Genomic DNA, 14,780 nt, shown 5'->3' with positions numbered 1-14,780 from the left:
ACTTTCTAAAAATGCCCTACTGTTACATAACTTGAGAGGAAAATCATGACCAAAAGGTTATGTCGGGTCCTTCAACAAATAAGCCCTCTTAACATCATCTCTAATGTTTGGATGGAATCCCTCAATTTGAATATGAAGTCCTGGATTAGAAACAAGATGGACATCTGAGTTGAAAACCTTAATATCTTCAACATCCTGTGATGGGAAATTTGGCAATAGTGCATCTTCAACAACAACTTGTGTCACAGAATCTACAACTTCAGGTGCTGAATCTCCCAGTCCTAGTCCCAAGTCACCCACCTCCCCTTGCCCTTCTTCAGATTCAAAAGCATTCCCACTTTCACGGGTACTTGGACCCGAGCCACTCGGCAAATTGCTACTAAAGAAGGACTTCAAATATACAAAATCATTTAATTTTTGTTGACTAATCAATATTCAAACTACTTGCCCACATTTGTCTACCCATTTTCTAAGGAATCAAACCACAATGAATAACTGAAATACTGAATATACCTAGCATTTTGTAGCACTTCTTGCTTGGCGGGGTAGGTCTGGCACTTCCAGATGGCTGGTTTCAGCCTCCCTCCATGCCCGGCGCTATTATTGGTACCGATCAGTGACAAATTTGAGCACTCAAGAAATGAGCAGTATAGTGCAAGAAACAAAATTCACAGCACAAGAAGTCAAGAACAGGGAGATGAATACGCACCTGTCACGATGAGAATGGTGCACCCGTGACTTGCGCCGGTTTCTGCTACATAGCGCCCACGCCCGACGCTAGGTTTAGCTCCTCCGCCTCCTCCCACCATGCTGGATTGTTGGTCTTGCTCCACTCCGGTAGAGGGCAGCGGCGCAGGGTGCTAATTTGGAGCTAGGGAGCGCTCGGCAGTGGCGGCAGTCCATCCACTGCCTGCTCACTGCTCACAGGGGAACGGACAAAGTTGTTATGATATCCCTAGGTTATGGAACGGTGGCCGGTGGGGAACGGACAAGGGTTGAATGCTTGAATGTGGCTTGAGCCTGTGCCATTTGCGTTGGGTTGAAGGGATAATATACTGATATGGGCTATTGTGTTGTGTGTGCGACCCATACCCCTTCGTAACTTATTTTTCTTGTGCCCTCCCTTCCATCGTCTCCCTGCAGGTCTGCACGAACAGAACGCCATGGCCGGTTGCCAAAGCTTGATCTGAACGGAGAAACTCAATGGGAGGAGGGGAGGAGGTGTCTCGCCGCCGGTCCGCCTCTGGTTACAGGAGTACTTTGAAGTACATGCAATTGCACGGGATATATATTCGTCTAGTTTCTCATGTAATGGTAAACAACATGATGAAGCTAATATGTTACAGGAGTACTTTGAAGTATCTATAGTCTTTGTTAGTCTTATTAAATTTCTCTTTGACGCTCCTGCTCTCCTTACGATATAGCCAGCGTTTAACTTTTGGAACATGACAGAGCTAATAGCCCCCAATAGTTGCAAATTAACTTGCAATAAGCATCACTAATTTATTTCCGGAACGATCGAAAACGAAATCACACATAACACGACACGTTGCCATCTTTCATGCATGCTGGTTTTTAGTCCTGCGCCTCTGGTGCAAATCCGGCAAGCATCGCAGGTCCTGCTCCCCTCCGGATTACCTGCATGCGATTGATATTTGTACACAGCTGTAAATCTGTTGTATGGATGCTGATCAGATAGATTAGGATCATTGTAATCTGTCGCCATGTAAATCTTTATCTTGTACCCTGCCGTGTATATATACCGGCCATTGATCAATGGAAAGGCATGTTGCCATTCTCCAAAACACAATCTCTTTCAAATAACACGGCGATCTGCTCTCTGAAGCTCTCCATCGCCGGCTCCGGCAAGTACATACATGGACGCCACCACACAGTCCTCACCGTCTGCATTCTTGCAGCTCATCAGGTAGCTCACTAGCTTGGTCGCATCGTCGTCGCCGGCAATCGGCACGCCGCCGCCTACTCGCTCCACCCACCCCAAGTCCAGCGCGTCCTCCCCGATACGCCTGGTATCCGACACCACGTACGTCCATCCCTGCGCGTGCGGCGCCGCCCCGCCAGCGGCGAAGAGATCCACCATCGATCTCACGTAATCCTCCGTCATGTCGCGCTTGGCCTGCCGGACGAGCTCCACCGTGTCGCCAAGCGAGCTCGTCCCGCGCAGCTCCCCAGCGGCCGCCTCCACGAAGACGAACGCGTTGCCGTAGAACCCTTGCTGGAGCGGCGGGGTAAACTTCGCCTTCCCACGGACATTCATGGTGATCAGCAGGGATGCTCGCCGGCTGCCGCACCCAAGAGCAGCTATAGCTCCTGTTCGGCACATCCACATGGCAGCCGTGATGAGCTCGAATGCCGTGGCCGGCTCCTCCACTTGGCTTCGAAGAGCGGTGATCTCTCTCAGGCTCTCAGCTCGGGCCGAAGAGGAAGTAGTCGCTCGTCATCTTGTCCATGGCCATCGGCTGGACGGTTTCACCGCGCGGGACGAAGCCACGAAGGGCAGGTTCGTGAAGCTGGGCGGGGCACGCGCCATCAGAAGCTCTCTCCCCCACACGGGCAGAACGGCCGGGTGCTCGTCGCCGCGTGCGAGATCAGTTACAGCTTTCAGGAACTGGATGACGCCGAAAGCATCGGCCATACTGACACCGATAACAAATCCGCCGCACTTGAGACTCGTCACCTGCACAATAAATCAGCGTGAATTATTGAAAGATGATTTATGTATAGTTTTGTAGTTGAAAGATTTAAGCTAAGTTTGCTTACCTGCATGAAGACGAGTGGCTTGCCAACGACGTCTTTGGCATCACCGATGTCGTCACAGATGAGCTCCTCGTCTCCTTCAGGTCGCATCGAGCGGTCGAGCTTCTGCTTCTCCTCCAGTTCGCGGCGTCGCCCCGCAGTCGAAGAGATGAAGACAATCTCGTTGCTCGGTTGCTGCCGAAATCCATGGCGCAGAATCACCCAGCCCCGCGTGCTGCTACCTGCTAGGCTGCAGGCTGCTCCGCTGCTGAAAAGAAAAAAAAAATCTTGAATATTTCTTGCGAGTAAACCATCAATTAATTGACGGGGTGGGGATACAAATTCTTGCGAGTTTCACGTGATAATTGGTAAGATTTCTTTAAGATGATCTACAAATATTAGAAGAAATTATTTAAAATAATCTCTTGAAAGTGTTTGAGGTGAGCATTTTTATATACTTTAAGTGTTTATTAGAAATAATTTTTTAATGCACCGAATATTATCTTTACAATTTATATATATTAATTTTTTTATATTTCAAGTTAATAAGACCCATTTTTAATTTCACCCCGAGCCACCGAAATCTCAAGACCGACCCTGCACCAACGGCTCACCAAGTTCATCCAGCCGCGCATCAGCATGTGCCTTCACAAACACCAACCCTTCTCCGGTGCACTCCACCACCAGCTTCCCTTGGGTGACCTCCCGAAGGCGGCTGACCGATGGGCAGTAGTACACCAGAGCCTTAGCCAGGGCTGCCTTGATGGCCGTGGCCGTGTCGACCACCAGCATCTCGACAGCGTCACAGGGGCGGAAGAACTCGACCACGGTGGCATAATACTGCAACACGCTCTGGTTATCGACGTCGGAGAGGGCCTTGCTCTCTTGAGGCGTCCGCGATGCCGACACCACTAGCTCGGGTCGCTCCGGTGTGCCTTGAAGGTCACCATGGCGGTTGTTATATATGATATTGAGCTAGCTATAGATAATGCTAGTGTTGTGCAATAGCAAGGGTATATATAGCCACGCAATTCGAAACACAAACAGAGGCATCTGAATGAATTGTCACAAGTATGATGGGTGTACCGTTTCTTCCTTCTTTTGTGCTACCGTTTTACCTTTTGGGGGGGGGGGGTTGGTTCTACCGTTTTAGTTAATTTTTGCTGTTTATATTCTGGATGTAGTAACAGTTAACAGTTAGTAGGAGATTTCGTACCAGCAACAACGAGGTAGTTGTCAATTTGTCATTCTATTTTGATGTGTATATCCAGGGCTTAGTAACCGACGAAGCAAGATTTAGCATCAATTATAACCATCTATGAATGAATACACAATTTGTGTTCTACTTAATTTATTGCTTACTTGTTTGATATACCTAAGATTTAACCGGCTAGTGTTGTACAATGTCTTAGTAACCGACAAGCAAGATTTAGCAGCAATTACAATCATCCATGAATGAATACACAATTTGTGTTCTACTTAATTTACTGCTAACTTGTTAGATATACCTAAGATTTAACCGGCTAGTGTTGTACAATGGTTTAGTAACTGAAGATTTAATAGCAATGACAACCATTCATGAATTAATACCTAATTTGTGTTCTACTTAATTTACTGCTTACTTGTTAGATATACATAAGATTTAACCGGTTAGTGTTGTATATATAGAGAGAGAAACCCATCGAGTTCATAAAACAAAAAGATTGAAAGAGGGACCTGAAAGGTAAAAAAGGTGGTAGCCATCCACTTGGTGCAGCATTATTTGGGTGTGTATACCTTTTGTACCTTGTTTGAACCATGCTACCGTTTTGTTGCGTAAATTCTAGATAGAGTAACAGTTAGGAGAGTTTTAGTAACAGCACTACTCGGTTGCCTGAATTTGTACAGGCTATAGCTTCAATAGTAACCTACCCCTTTTTCGAGCAGCAATTAAAGGAATACGTTTTTGTGGGAAGTTTGAAAAAAGAAACTTTATGTTGGCAACAAACAAATATGGATTTTCCTCATCAACACCCAAACTAGGAACTTTCTTTGTTCTTTCTTTCTTTCCATGAAAAGTTTTGGTGGACTAGTTCCTTCCCTCCCCTTTTGTCTATTATTTTATTTTTATATAAATTTGTCGGTCCGTGAAAAGTTTCAATTGTACACCTACAAAAGTCTAAAAAAATTCATAGGTACAAGCCATACTAGAACATGAACAATTGCAAAACGTTGGTGCAGAAATAATGGACCCTGCTAGTTAGCGCGTGCTAGCAAGGCCGCTTGCGCACGATCGGACAAGCATAGATTAGGAAAGTTCGATGGTTGTCCCCCGCTCAAATCAGGAAAGCACAAATCGGACACGGCATGCACCTCCCTCCCTTCATCAGTTCATCTCTCTTCTGATTAGAAAAAGATGAGCACAAAAATTAGAGACCAAAAGTTTGTACTCAAAGTTTTCCAAAAAAGAAACCCAAATCTGGAAGCCTTTTCTGAATCCAAAAGTTTCGACTCAATTTTTTTAGCAAAAGTTTGCCACCTAAATTTTCAGTAAAAAAATTCGCTCAAAACATTTCAACAAAAAGTTTTACAAAAAAGAATCAGATCAAAAGTTTGTACTAAAGTTTTCAGAAAAAAAAGTTTCTGGAAGCCTTTTTACAAAAAGTTTCAATTCAATTTTTTAGCAAAAGTTTTTCAACTAAAATTTCAGTAAAAAATCACTCAAATTTTCAACAAACAAGTTTTAAAAAAAGAATCAGATCAAAAGTTTGTAGTCAATAAGTCGAGAGTCTGGAAACCTCCCGTTCCCCATCTACAGTACAAACATGCGAAAAAAGGGGTGACTTTCGTATCGGGCATTGATCTTCCCGCTCCCCTCCTCCGGCGACCTCTCCGGCTGATTGACGCCTGGCGTAGGTTGTAGCTTAGTTTGTAGTTGGTAGGTTGTAGTTTTCATAGGTTAAGTTTGTTTTCCCGGTGGAGCCGTCAGCGACGACTCCATGGTGGTTTTTGTGTCGCATCCCAAAACGTTAATTACGTAATTACATGCATAGTCATCATGGCAATTGTTTTCATGTGTTTATTTATTAAATCAAGTTTCAAATGTGTTTCAAAAGTACTTAGAATGGGGTTTAGAGCTCTTTAGGAAAGCCCTAAATACTTTGGAGAAGAAGAAGAATAGAAAAAGGAAAAAGACCGTTCTCGCGGTCTGACTGGGATCTCCTGCGGTCTGACCGCCAAGGGCAGCCACGTGGGCTTTTCGTGGTCTGATCGGGACCTCTCGCGGTCTGACCGCCAGAGCACAGAGGCTCCCTTAAGGCCATCGACCACCTCTCTCTCTCTCTCTCTCTCTCTCTCTCTCTCTCTCTCTCTCTCTTCCATTTCTCTCTCTCTCTCTCTCTCTCTCTTCCATTTCTCTCTCACACTCTCTCCCTCACTCAAGCCCTAGAGAGAAGGAGAGATCCGTTCGACACGTTCGACGATCGGAGATCGACGTAGGAGACTTCCCCAAGCTCATCGAGGACTTCCCCGAGCTCATCCCCTTCCTCCTCTTCACCAGAGGAGTTTTTACGTGCGTTCATCCACCTCAAGCCCCCACACTACCTCGAAGCCCGATCTCCAAATCAGAGCTTCCCCGAAGTGAACCCCTCTAATAGAAAGCTTCCATACACTAAGATGAGGCATCACCTACCATTTCCCCACTGTTCTCAAGCTCTAATCGGTCCTCATTTCGTTTAAACCCAAGTTCAACCCTAGCTTAGAGCTTACCTATGAGGTATTTTGAGTTTAGCTCGGTGAATATCGTCTAAATCACCCTAGGAGCACTCCACTAGTCCCATAGAGCGTTTCGGTACCCTTCATAGTCAAAGGCATAGCCGGAACTTTTGCCGGTGACCTTCGAAAGGTGCTGCCAGCAGAGTTTCACGGTCTGACCGCCACTAGGGCCGGTCTAACTGCCGACATACCGTCGGTCTGACCGCCAGCGCCAAAACTCTCTACACGCCGATGGTCTGACCGCCACCATAACGCTGGTCTGACCGCCAGCTGCTTAATGCCTTATGAACTTAGGTTAGCTTATCCGAGGTTCAAACCTTTTCTAACCTGAGTCGTTTGTCAATCTTTTGCAAATGTTTTCGAAACACTGCGCTTTATTGTTGTTCAAGCATGCATCATATGCACACTTTTTCGTCGTTCACTTGTTTATGTAATGCATTCATGATTTATTAAGAGAGTGTCGCACCAATGGTCCAAGTGAGTGAAGGCGACACCAAACCACCGAAGTTCTATGAGTGCTGCGCAGGCAGTATCAGGCAAGTGCTGGAGCAGCAAGGCAAACATCTAAGCATACTCTATATATTACTTTGGATCACGTATTGTACAACTTTATAAATTATGCTTATGTAAGTTATGCATGTTAGGAAATCAAGTCGGGTTTTGGTAGGTAGAACCTATGTTGATGTATTAATTCTTCTGCCTTGAATTATTGATGATCCATATCCTTGTCACCTGAGTTGAACATGATGTTGTTTGACCTAAAAGCTATTTGTGATGCTTTGAAATGCATAAGTCCTCGGTAGAAGTCGAGCGATGGAATGATTCATCGTTCGCGAGGATAGGAATTAATTACTTTCAATGATAACAATATTGGGTTGATGAAGTTGGTTGGATGAGTTGTGAGAATGAGACGAGATGTGGGCGGTGCTAGGGGTAGGTTAGGAGAGGAGTCTGGATGCCATAGACCGTTTGCATCGGTTAAGCACCGACTGTTGTTGCAGTTGGCTCTAGCACTTTTCGTACTTACCACGTGTTGATATAATGGTAAGAGAAGCCGAATATCTCGTGTAGATGTGATCCTTTGTCTTGAACATCTTAGGTGTCGTGAGCATAATAGACTTGTAGGTGTATCTAGTTTGCTCTGAGAGTAGTTCTAGATGACCCCCGCACCTAGAGCTGTATGTCCCAATCGGTCGGAGCTTACTTGGGAAAGATTGACACGAGTACCCACTTGTGTGGACCTGTGTCCTCACGCAAATCGAATGGTCCTCGAGTCATGTGGGTAAAGAAGTACCTCCTGTAGGGTGTAAGAACAATTCGAATTGCCGCGCTCTCGGTCATAAACATACTTCTGTCAATTTGTAGCAGTCGTAGAGTCACAAATGTGGGATGATGTTGTATGTTATGTTGGGTTGTGGTTGAGATGGTTCTGTTACGGATATGTTTATGATAGTTTCAGTTACATATATGTTTATGTTGAGAATTACAGGGTAAAAAGGTATATGTAGTTAAGTGTAAATGCTCACACCTTTATATCAAAAAGTGCTTTCGCATATGAATTTACTTAACCATGTGGCTGGTTCCTTGCTATTACCTCAAATGCATTCTCTTTGAAATCGGGTTATTTATATATACCTATTATGGATTAAGTCTTGCCAGTACCTTCGTATTAGATATTATCTTCCGCTATGTAGTTTTTCTTTTGGCTAGGAGGTGAATGTGCTCCCTTAGTTGCTTAGCTCTCTTTTGTTGTAAATTATAAGAATGTGTAAATTCTTAAAGATTTGTAATATAATTTAATTACTCACTCTTTATTAAGCTTTGTTGTGATGATATATGTTGGATAGACGTGTGTTCTGATCGTAGGTACAAAACACATGCTGAGACTACTGAGATGATATTCTGATTAATCATTGCGGTCGTGATTATATAAATGATCAACTCAATGATTAATTAGAATAATATTTGGACGGTTCCTCACATTTTGTTTCTCCGAGCTCTCTTCGGTGATGGCGCCATCTCCGGCGAGATCTCCAAGGAGAGCTGCATGAGGTATGTTCGTGTGTGCGTGTTCCAAATGAGGGGATATCTTTGATCCCCTTTTTGGTTTGGTTGGATGTGGTCTTGTGTTCCGAGATTCAAGCCGATGATGGCAGCCTGTTGGTCTGGGTCTCCATCCTGCTTGTGGTCGAGGGTGGTGGCGCCAATGGAGTTTTCCTCAGCCGATCCGGTGATGTGGCCGCTGATGTTCGATCACTAGGTCAAAGGCATCTCGGCTGTGGTTCGAGACGACGGCTCTTGCGATGTTTCCAAGGTTTAGGACCCGCCATCAAGGTCGGTTGGAGGGCTGCGCTTCGATGTTGATGGTCTGCGTCGTGCACTCGTGCAGGGCAGCGATGGTCGATGTCGGTGGCAGAGGAAGAAGATGACGAGGAGGCCCTCAGTTTACTTCTTTGTATTTGCTGTTCTTGTCAGGGGTCTGTATGTAAAATGGGATGTATGGTGCTTCCAACTTAATATAAATCCGACCCTTTTCCAAAAAAAAAAAAAGTTTGTAGTCAAAAGTTTTTCAAATTGCTGGTCTGGGGAGCCGTGTGCGAAGTGCGAAGGGCAAAGTTGATTGTGTGGCCCTACCACGTGAAAGAGGGATCAAAGACTCAAGCCAACGCAAAAAAAAAAAAGGGAGAAAGGGAAGCTGTCCGTGCCGTGCGCGAGTTGGCTGTAAGCGCTCACACGCAGAACAGGAATTCTGAGAAATAATCCTCCTTGGCCCAAAATCACTTGGGGGCACGTTTTCCATGTCAAGTTATACATGGTTTGAATCGGTAATTATGGTATAATTTGCCTAATGAACTCGAAGTCTTAGATTTAGTACACAAATATTAAATTACAGATGTCGCGTTATATTAGATTTAATACACCAATCGTTTTGATGAGTGTTATAATTAAATTAGAATCAAACCTTAATCAAGAAACTTGAAATAGGGCATCTTCTATCTTGGGCTGTGAAGCCGAAATACAACGCGAGTTATGAACCCGTTGCAAAGCCCACTCCAAGCCTAGATTGATACGGCCCATGGGCTGGTAGTGCCACGATGTTGAGTTCAAGGCCTGCTAGCACAATAGGAAGCAGCATCCTCTGCTTCTCAATCCATCCATGGTCATCATAGTAGTTGTAATGGCTTATATATTAAATTTTCCAAATATTTAGAACGTGCACAAAAAGTATATGGTTGTATTCATTAACAAAAACATGTCCATAGTATTAACAACCACTTACTAACATGTTAAATTTAATTGTCAAACTTTCATCTTGAAGGTCGTCCAGAGTAAAGGAAAAGAAAGAAAAGCTTGCATTTCAGAGAACAGAGTGTATCACTTCTATAAGGTTGCCATATTTCTGAGAAAGCTTGTTAAGAGAATCAAAACAACCTTTGGCACCAAAGTACTGTCGTTTGAAAATTGGTACAATCAGAACTATACTTTTGATTAGCGACGTCCACCCTTGTAAACAACTTGCATATCACAATCTATAAATATATAATCCAGTAGGGTTTCCCTACTGTTTCCTCAAGAGAAAAAGCTGCCCAAAATACATTTCAATTATGATAAATAGAAAAAATTATGCACACTATACCACTTAAACTTATGCACTATAAGAAAAACTCGACCAAGGGATTGAGTGAGAGGAGTACATAATCCTTTAAGGAATATATTCTCACACGACCTGCGAGCATTCGGGTTCGAGCTCAGTTTGACGGCTTCTCAACTGAAGGTTCTACCTACCGAGCTATTTCTCGGTTCTCGCACTTCACAAAATACATGACACAAACAAAAACTATCTACGAGCTGTGACAGATATGGCCATATCATTAATACTGCACGACTTAGTAGCAGTTGATGCTTCTTCATTTCCTACCCTTAAATTGAAATATGGTGGGTGCTTCGGCTCTTCCAGGATCTTAGTCTTGCTGCTAAGCATTGCAACAGCATCTAACATGGTCGGTCGATCAGCTGCATTCTCTTGTACACACAACAATGCAATGTTAATGCACCTCGTCATTTCTGTCGAGTAACTCTTGGGAACCAAGGATGCATCAACGAGTTCAGTCCATCTTCCCTCGTCCCATAACTGCCATGCCTATTTGCAGTTTCACCACAGAATTTAGCAAGGTTGGATAGCAAATAAACGAAATAACTGCTAAGTTTGTGTCTATAAACTCACATATCCAAGGAGATTGATGAAATCTCCACACTGATGGCTACCAGAATTCCGTTTTCCGCTCAGTATCTCAAGAATAATAACGCCAAAGCTGAAGACATCGGATTTGATCGAGAAGAGTCCCCCTGAAGCGTACTCAGGAGCCATGTAGCCACTAAAATGATATATAATATACGCCAAAAATTATTGTGTATATATGATTGACTTGAAATATAAATGTCCATTGGTGGATTTATTGACATGAAACTTACTATGTACCAACCACTCTTGTTGTAGTGGTTCCTTCTATGTTATTTGAGCTAAATATTTTTGCTAGCCCGAAGTCTGAGATTTTAGGATTCATTTCGTTGTCCAAGAGAATGTTGCTTGGTTTAAGATCTCGATGTATGACACGCAACCGGGAGTGCTTATGTAGATAAAGAAGTCCTTCTGCAATTCCTTCTATTATTGCTAGACGTTTATTCCAATCGAGTAAAGCTTTTCTAGTTTCATCTGCACATCAATTAAATGTCAGTATAACAGGAAAAAGACACCTCAATTATCGAGGTAGTGAACTATACTCAGATGGCTGCTAGAAAAAATATAATGAGAAAGTTTTCATTCATTTTGAAACATTAATATGATAAACAATATCTAACCTAAATTAGAAACGCAAATACATACCGAAGATAAAGAAGTCCAAGCTTTTGTTGGGCAAGTATTCATAGACCAATATTTTCTCCTCTCCTTGAGAGCAACATCCCAAGAGCCTAACCAAATTGCTGTGCTGGAGTTTTGCTATGAGCTGTACCTCATTTTTGAACTCTACGAAACCTTGTCCTGAATGTGAAGCAAGTCTCTTAACTGCTATCTCCGTTCCCTCAGGAAACTGGCCCTGTGAAAGAAAAAAAAAACTATTCAAAGTTCTTCAATGGTATTTTGCCGCAATATAATCAGGTTGCTTCATGATGCACAAGTTAATTCCTACAGTTCCCAGGTAGCGAGTAAAAGAAAATATATCCCACTTTGGATCAATCTTCCTCTTCCTTATCGTACGCATGTATACTATGATGAGGCTATCGTAGGAGATGCTAGTATTACTAGTTTCATAAGAGTGTATGATGAAATTTGACAGGTATGTATTGCATATTTACCTTATATACAGGGCCAAATCCACCTTCCCCAAGTTTGTTTTCTTCGGAGAAGTTGCTTGTAGCCTCCACTATCTGATGAAAGTCGAAAACCGAAAACTCGGAGAGCTCTGCTTCCATTTCCCAATCTAGTTCATCTCCTCCTTGCAAGTTGTTAGTACGCTTTTCTCCTAATCTCACTTTACCTGAATAATATTGAGAATTGGTGCAATCATATCGATCTCTTTAATAAGCGGATTATATCTGATGAACATACTGTTTATATATATAACTGGAATTAACATCAAGTACAATATTTCAGGAACTAATTACCCACCTTTTCTGTACCTTCTTCTTCGCCAACGACAGTAAAAGATGAAGCAGAATGCTACTACCGCTAGAGGAGGTGCTACAAACAAGGTAATCACCCAGGGCCTGCTCCCAAGTCCTAGATAATTAATTAAACACGCATGTCAATAATTAAGCGTCTGATCATCAGCACGTAGCTAGCTAGTAATCTTTTAACAGTATTGTTTGGTAAATGAAAATTATTAGCTTGAACATGATCATCACTACATACTCTTGTTTGTCGTCGGAGCCGGGACGGGAGGTGCCGGAGCGATGGATGATGGCGTGATCCGCTTCATGGGTTGGCCGTAGTAGAACATAAACGCCTCGAACCTGATGTTGCACCGCAGCAGCAGGATCCGTCCTCCCACGCGCACCGACGTGGTGGCGTTGACCAAGCCGATGATCCGCTGGAGGCACGCGAGGCAGTCGGCGGCGGACAGGTCCGGCGTGCACTGCGCCAGGGAGTAGAGCGTCGGGATGGCGCTGCTGGAGGCGTCCATGAACGTGGTGGCGAACCGCCTCGCCGTGCCGGCCGCCTCCTGGGCCGTCTGCGTCAGCAGCTCGCGGACGTCGGCTGTCACCAGGGCGGGGTCGCCGGCGATGGTCTGCTGGTTCCAATACTGGAAGAGGGTGCTGTTATCTTGTGTAATATTATTGGACGGGGCGAGGATGTTGTTGCCGGAGAAGCCGAGGAGGCAGTCGTCGTAGTAGACGGCGGCGCCCTTGTGGAAGGGGCACATCTGCTGCGCGTACTGGAACGAGTCGGCGACGCAGGCGCTGCACGCGGTGACGTTGGTGATGTCGCCGCGGCAGAGCGCGAGCGCGTACACCATGTTGGGGGCTTGGCCGGCGGTGGCGGTGGCAAAGAGCTGCGGGGAGGAGGAGGCGTTGATTGGGAGGGTGGCGGCGAGGAAGGCAAGGTTAGACTGGTAGGTGCCGTTGGCCGTGTAATTGCTGCCGTTGCCGCAGACCGCCGCCGTTGCCGCTGCCGACGGCGCCATGAGGAGGACGCCAATGATGATGAGAAGGACGCCCGCCATGGCCGCTAACCACGGCACGATTCGCCTGGCCTAGTTCCTTGCATGCTTGCTTGTTGTTTTGTTCCAGGTCACTATCCATCACTTGGAAAAAGAAAAGAAAAGAAAGGAAAAGAAAAATGTATATATTCAGTTCCTTTCACAAGTCACTCAGTCAGTCAATACCGTACTTTGAAACCATCAAACACGGCGTCACCAATTTCTTCTTGAATATTTATTCACTTGGTCACCAATTTGCAGGTCCCGGCCGGCAGGAATAGAATATATAGCTCACTGCTGGCGTCACCTATTCGTCGACAGCTCCATCGTTAGCTATCAGTTCGAGGCTAATCCATATTAGCCTATAGTGCAATCAGCCCATTAATTTAAATGATATACTAATTCTGATAGACAATTAATTTATAGCATCCACGATATATGGATACATCCCTGCAGTAATCTACATTCAGCATTGGACGTTGGAGGCGAAGTCAACAGCGAGATTGAGTGAGGCAGTCTGCTACTCCTTCCGCAGTGGATGTTGGAGGCGGAGTCGACGGCAAGGCTGAGGGAGGCAGTCTGTGACCCCCTCAGTGATAGACACGGCGAGACGGAGTAGACAACGCGGTCGAGGGGGGCAATTTGCTACCCCCTCAGCGGTGGACATCGGAGGCGAAGTCGACGGCGAGGCTGAGGGAGGCGGTCTTCAACCCCATCAGTGGTAGGCGTGGCGAGGTGGAGTCGGCGACGCGACCGAGGAGGGCAGTCTGGTACCCCCTCAGCGGTGGACGTCTAAGGTGGAGTCGACGGCGAGGCTGAGGGAGGTTGACTACGACCCTCCCCCGGCGGTAGATGCTGGAGATGAAATCGATGAGGAGGCTAAGGGAGGCGGTCCGTGACACTCTCAATGGTAGGCGCGACAACGTGGAGTCAGCAACGCGACCGAGGGGGCAGTCTTCTACCCTCTCAGCGGTGAACGCTGGAGGTGGAGTCAACGACATGGCTGAGGGAGGCAGTTTGCTTCCTCCTTCGCGGTGGACGTCGGAGGTGAAGTCGACGGTGAGGCTCAAGGAGGCGGTCTGCGACCCCCTTAGTGGTAGGCGCGGCGAGGTGGAGTAGGCGATGCGGCCAAGGGGGTAGTCTGTTACCCTCTCAGTGGTGGACGCCGGAGACGGAGTCGACGGCGAAGCTGAGGGAGGCGGTCTGCGACCCCTGCTGTGGTAGGCATGGCGAGGCAGAGTCGGCGATAAGGCCGAGGGGTAGTCTGCTACCCTCTCAGCGGTGGATGCCAGAGGCGGAGTCGACGACGAGGCTGAGAGATGCGGTCTGTGACCCCCTCAGTGGTAGGTACGGTGAGGCGGAGTCGGTGACGTGGTCGAGGGGGTAGTCTACTACCCCCTCAGTGGTGGACGCCAGAGGCAGTGTTGACGGCGAGACTGAGTGAGACGGTCTGCGACCCCCTTAAGTTTGTTGGAATCTTAGCTCCTGCATTGTTCCTGTAATTGTTTTGAAAATGATTACCTCTCCGGCACGGAGGCTTTTGCTTTCAAGATACCAGAGGATTTTGAACAT

At 45.8% G+C, this 14,780-nt stretch overlaps 1 protein-coding gene and 1 pseudogene across 1 annotated transcript; both read right to left on the bottom strand.

Moving 5' to 3' along the window:
• Positions 1-1,773: 1,773 nt before the first annotated feature.
• Positions 1,774-3,707, bottom strand: LOC133903264 (acyl transferase 1-like; annotated as a pseudogene).
• Positions 3,708-10,015: 6,308 nt separating this feature from the next.
• LOC133903074 (cysteine-rich receptor-like protein kinase 10) lies at positions 10,016-13,363 on the bottom strand. The gene is made up of 7 exons (XM_062344427.1): positions 12,422-13,363; positions 12,179-12,289; positions 11,866-12,047; positions 11,396-11,606; positions 10,984-11,224; positions 10,736-10,886; positions 10,016-10,651 (listed from the first exon to the last, which is right to left on the bottom strand). Exons 1-7 carry the CDS (start codon positions 13,230-13,232, stop codon positions 10,349-10,351), a joined length of 2,010 nt encoding a protein of 669 aa, XP_062200411.1. The 5' UTR covers positions 13,233-13,363; the 3' UTR covers positions 10,016-10,348.
• Positions 13,364-14,780: the final 1,417 nt, after the last annotated feature.

The sequence above is a fragment of the Phragmites australis genome, chromosome 21, assembly GCF_958298935.1.
Source record: "Phragmites australis chromosome 21, lpPhrAust1.1, whole genome shotgun sequence".
NCBI classification, from domain to species: domain Eukaryota; kingdom Viridiplantae; phylum Streptophyta; class Magnoliopsida; order Poales; family Poaceae; genus Phragmites; species Phragmites australis.
This window is presented reverse-complemented; position numbering and strand designations above follow the sequence as displayed.

What these genes read in the sequence shown, in the direction of transcription:
- LOC133903074 (XM_062344427.1), bottom strand. Translation starts at nt 13,232, where the DNA reads ATGGCGGGCGTCCTTCTCATCATCATTGGCGTCCTCCTCATGGCGCCG. An exon ending in AAGAAGAAGGTACAGAAAAG is followed by an intron (nt 12,048 to 12,178) that starts GTGGGTAATTAG and finishes AATATTATTCAG; the next exon opens with GTAAAGTGAGATTAGGAGAA. An exon ending in GATTTGGCCCTGTATATAAG is followed by an intron (nt 11,607 to 11,865) that starts GTAAATATGCAA and finishes TTTCTTTCACAG; the next exon opens with GGCCAGTTTCCTGAGGGAAC.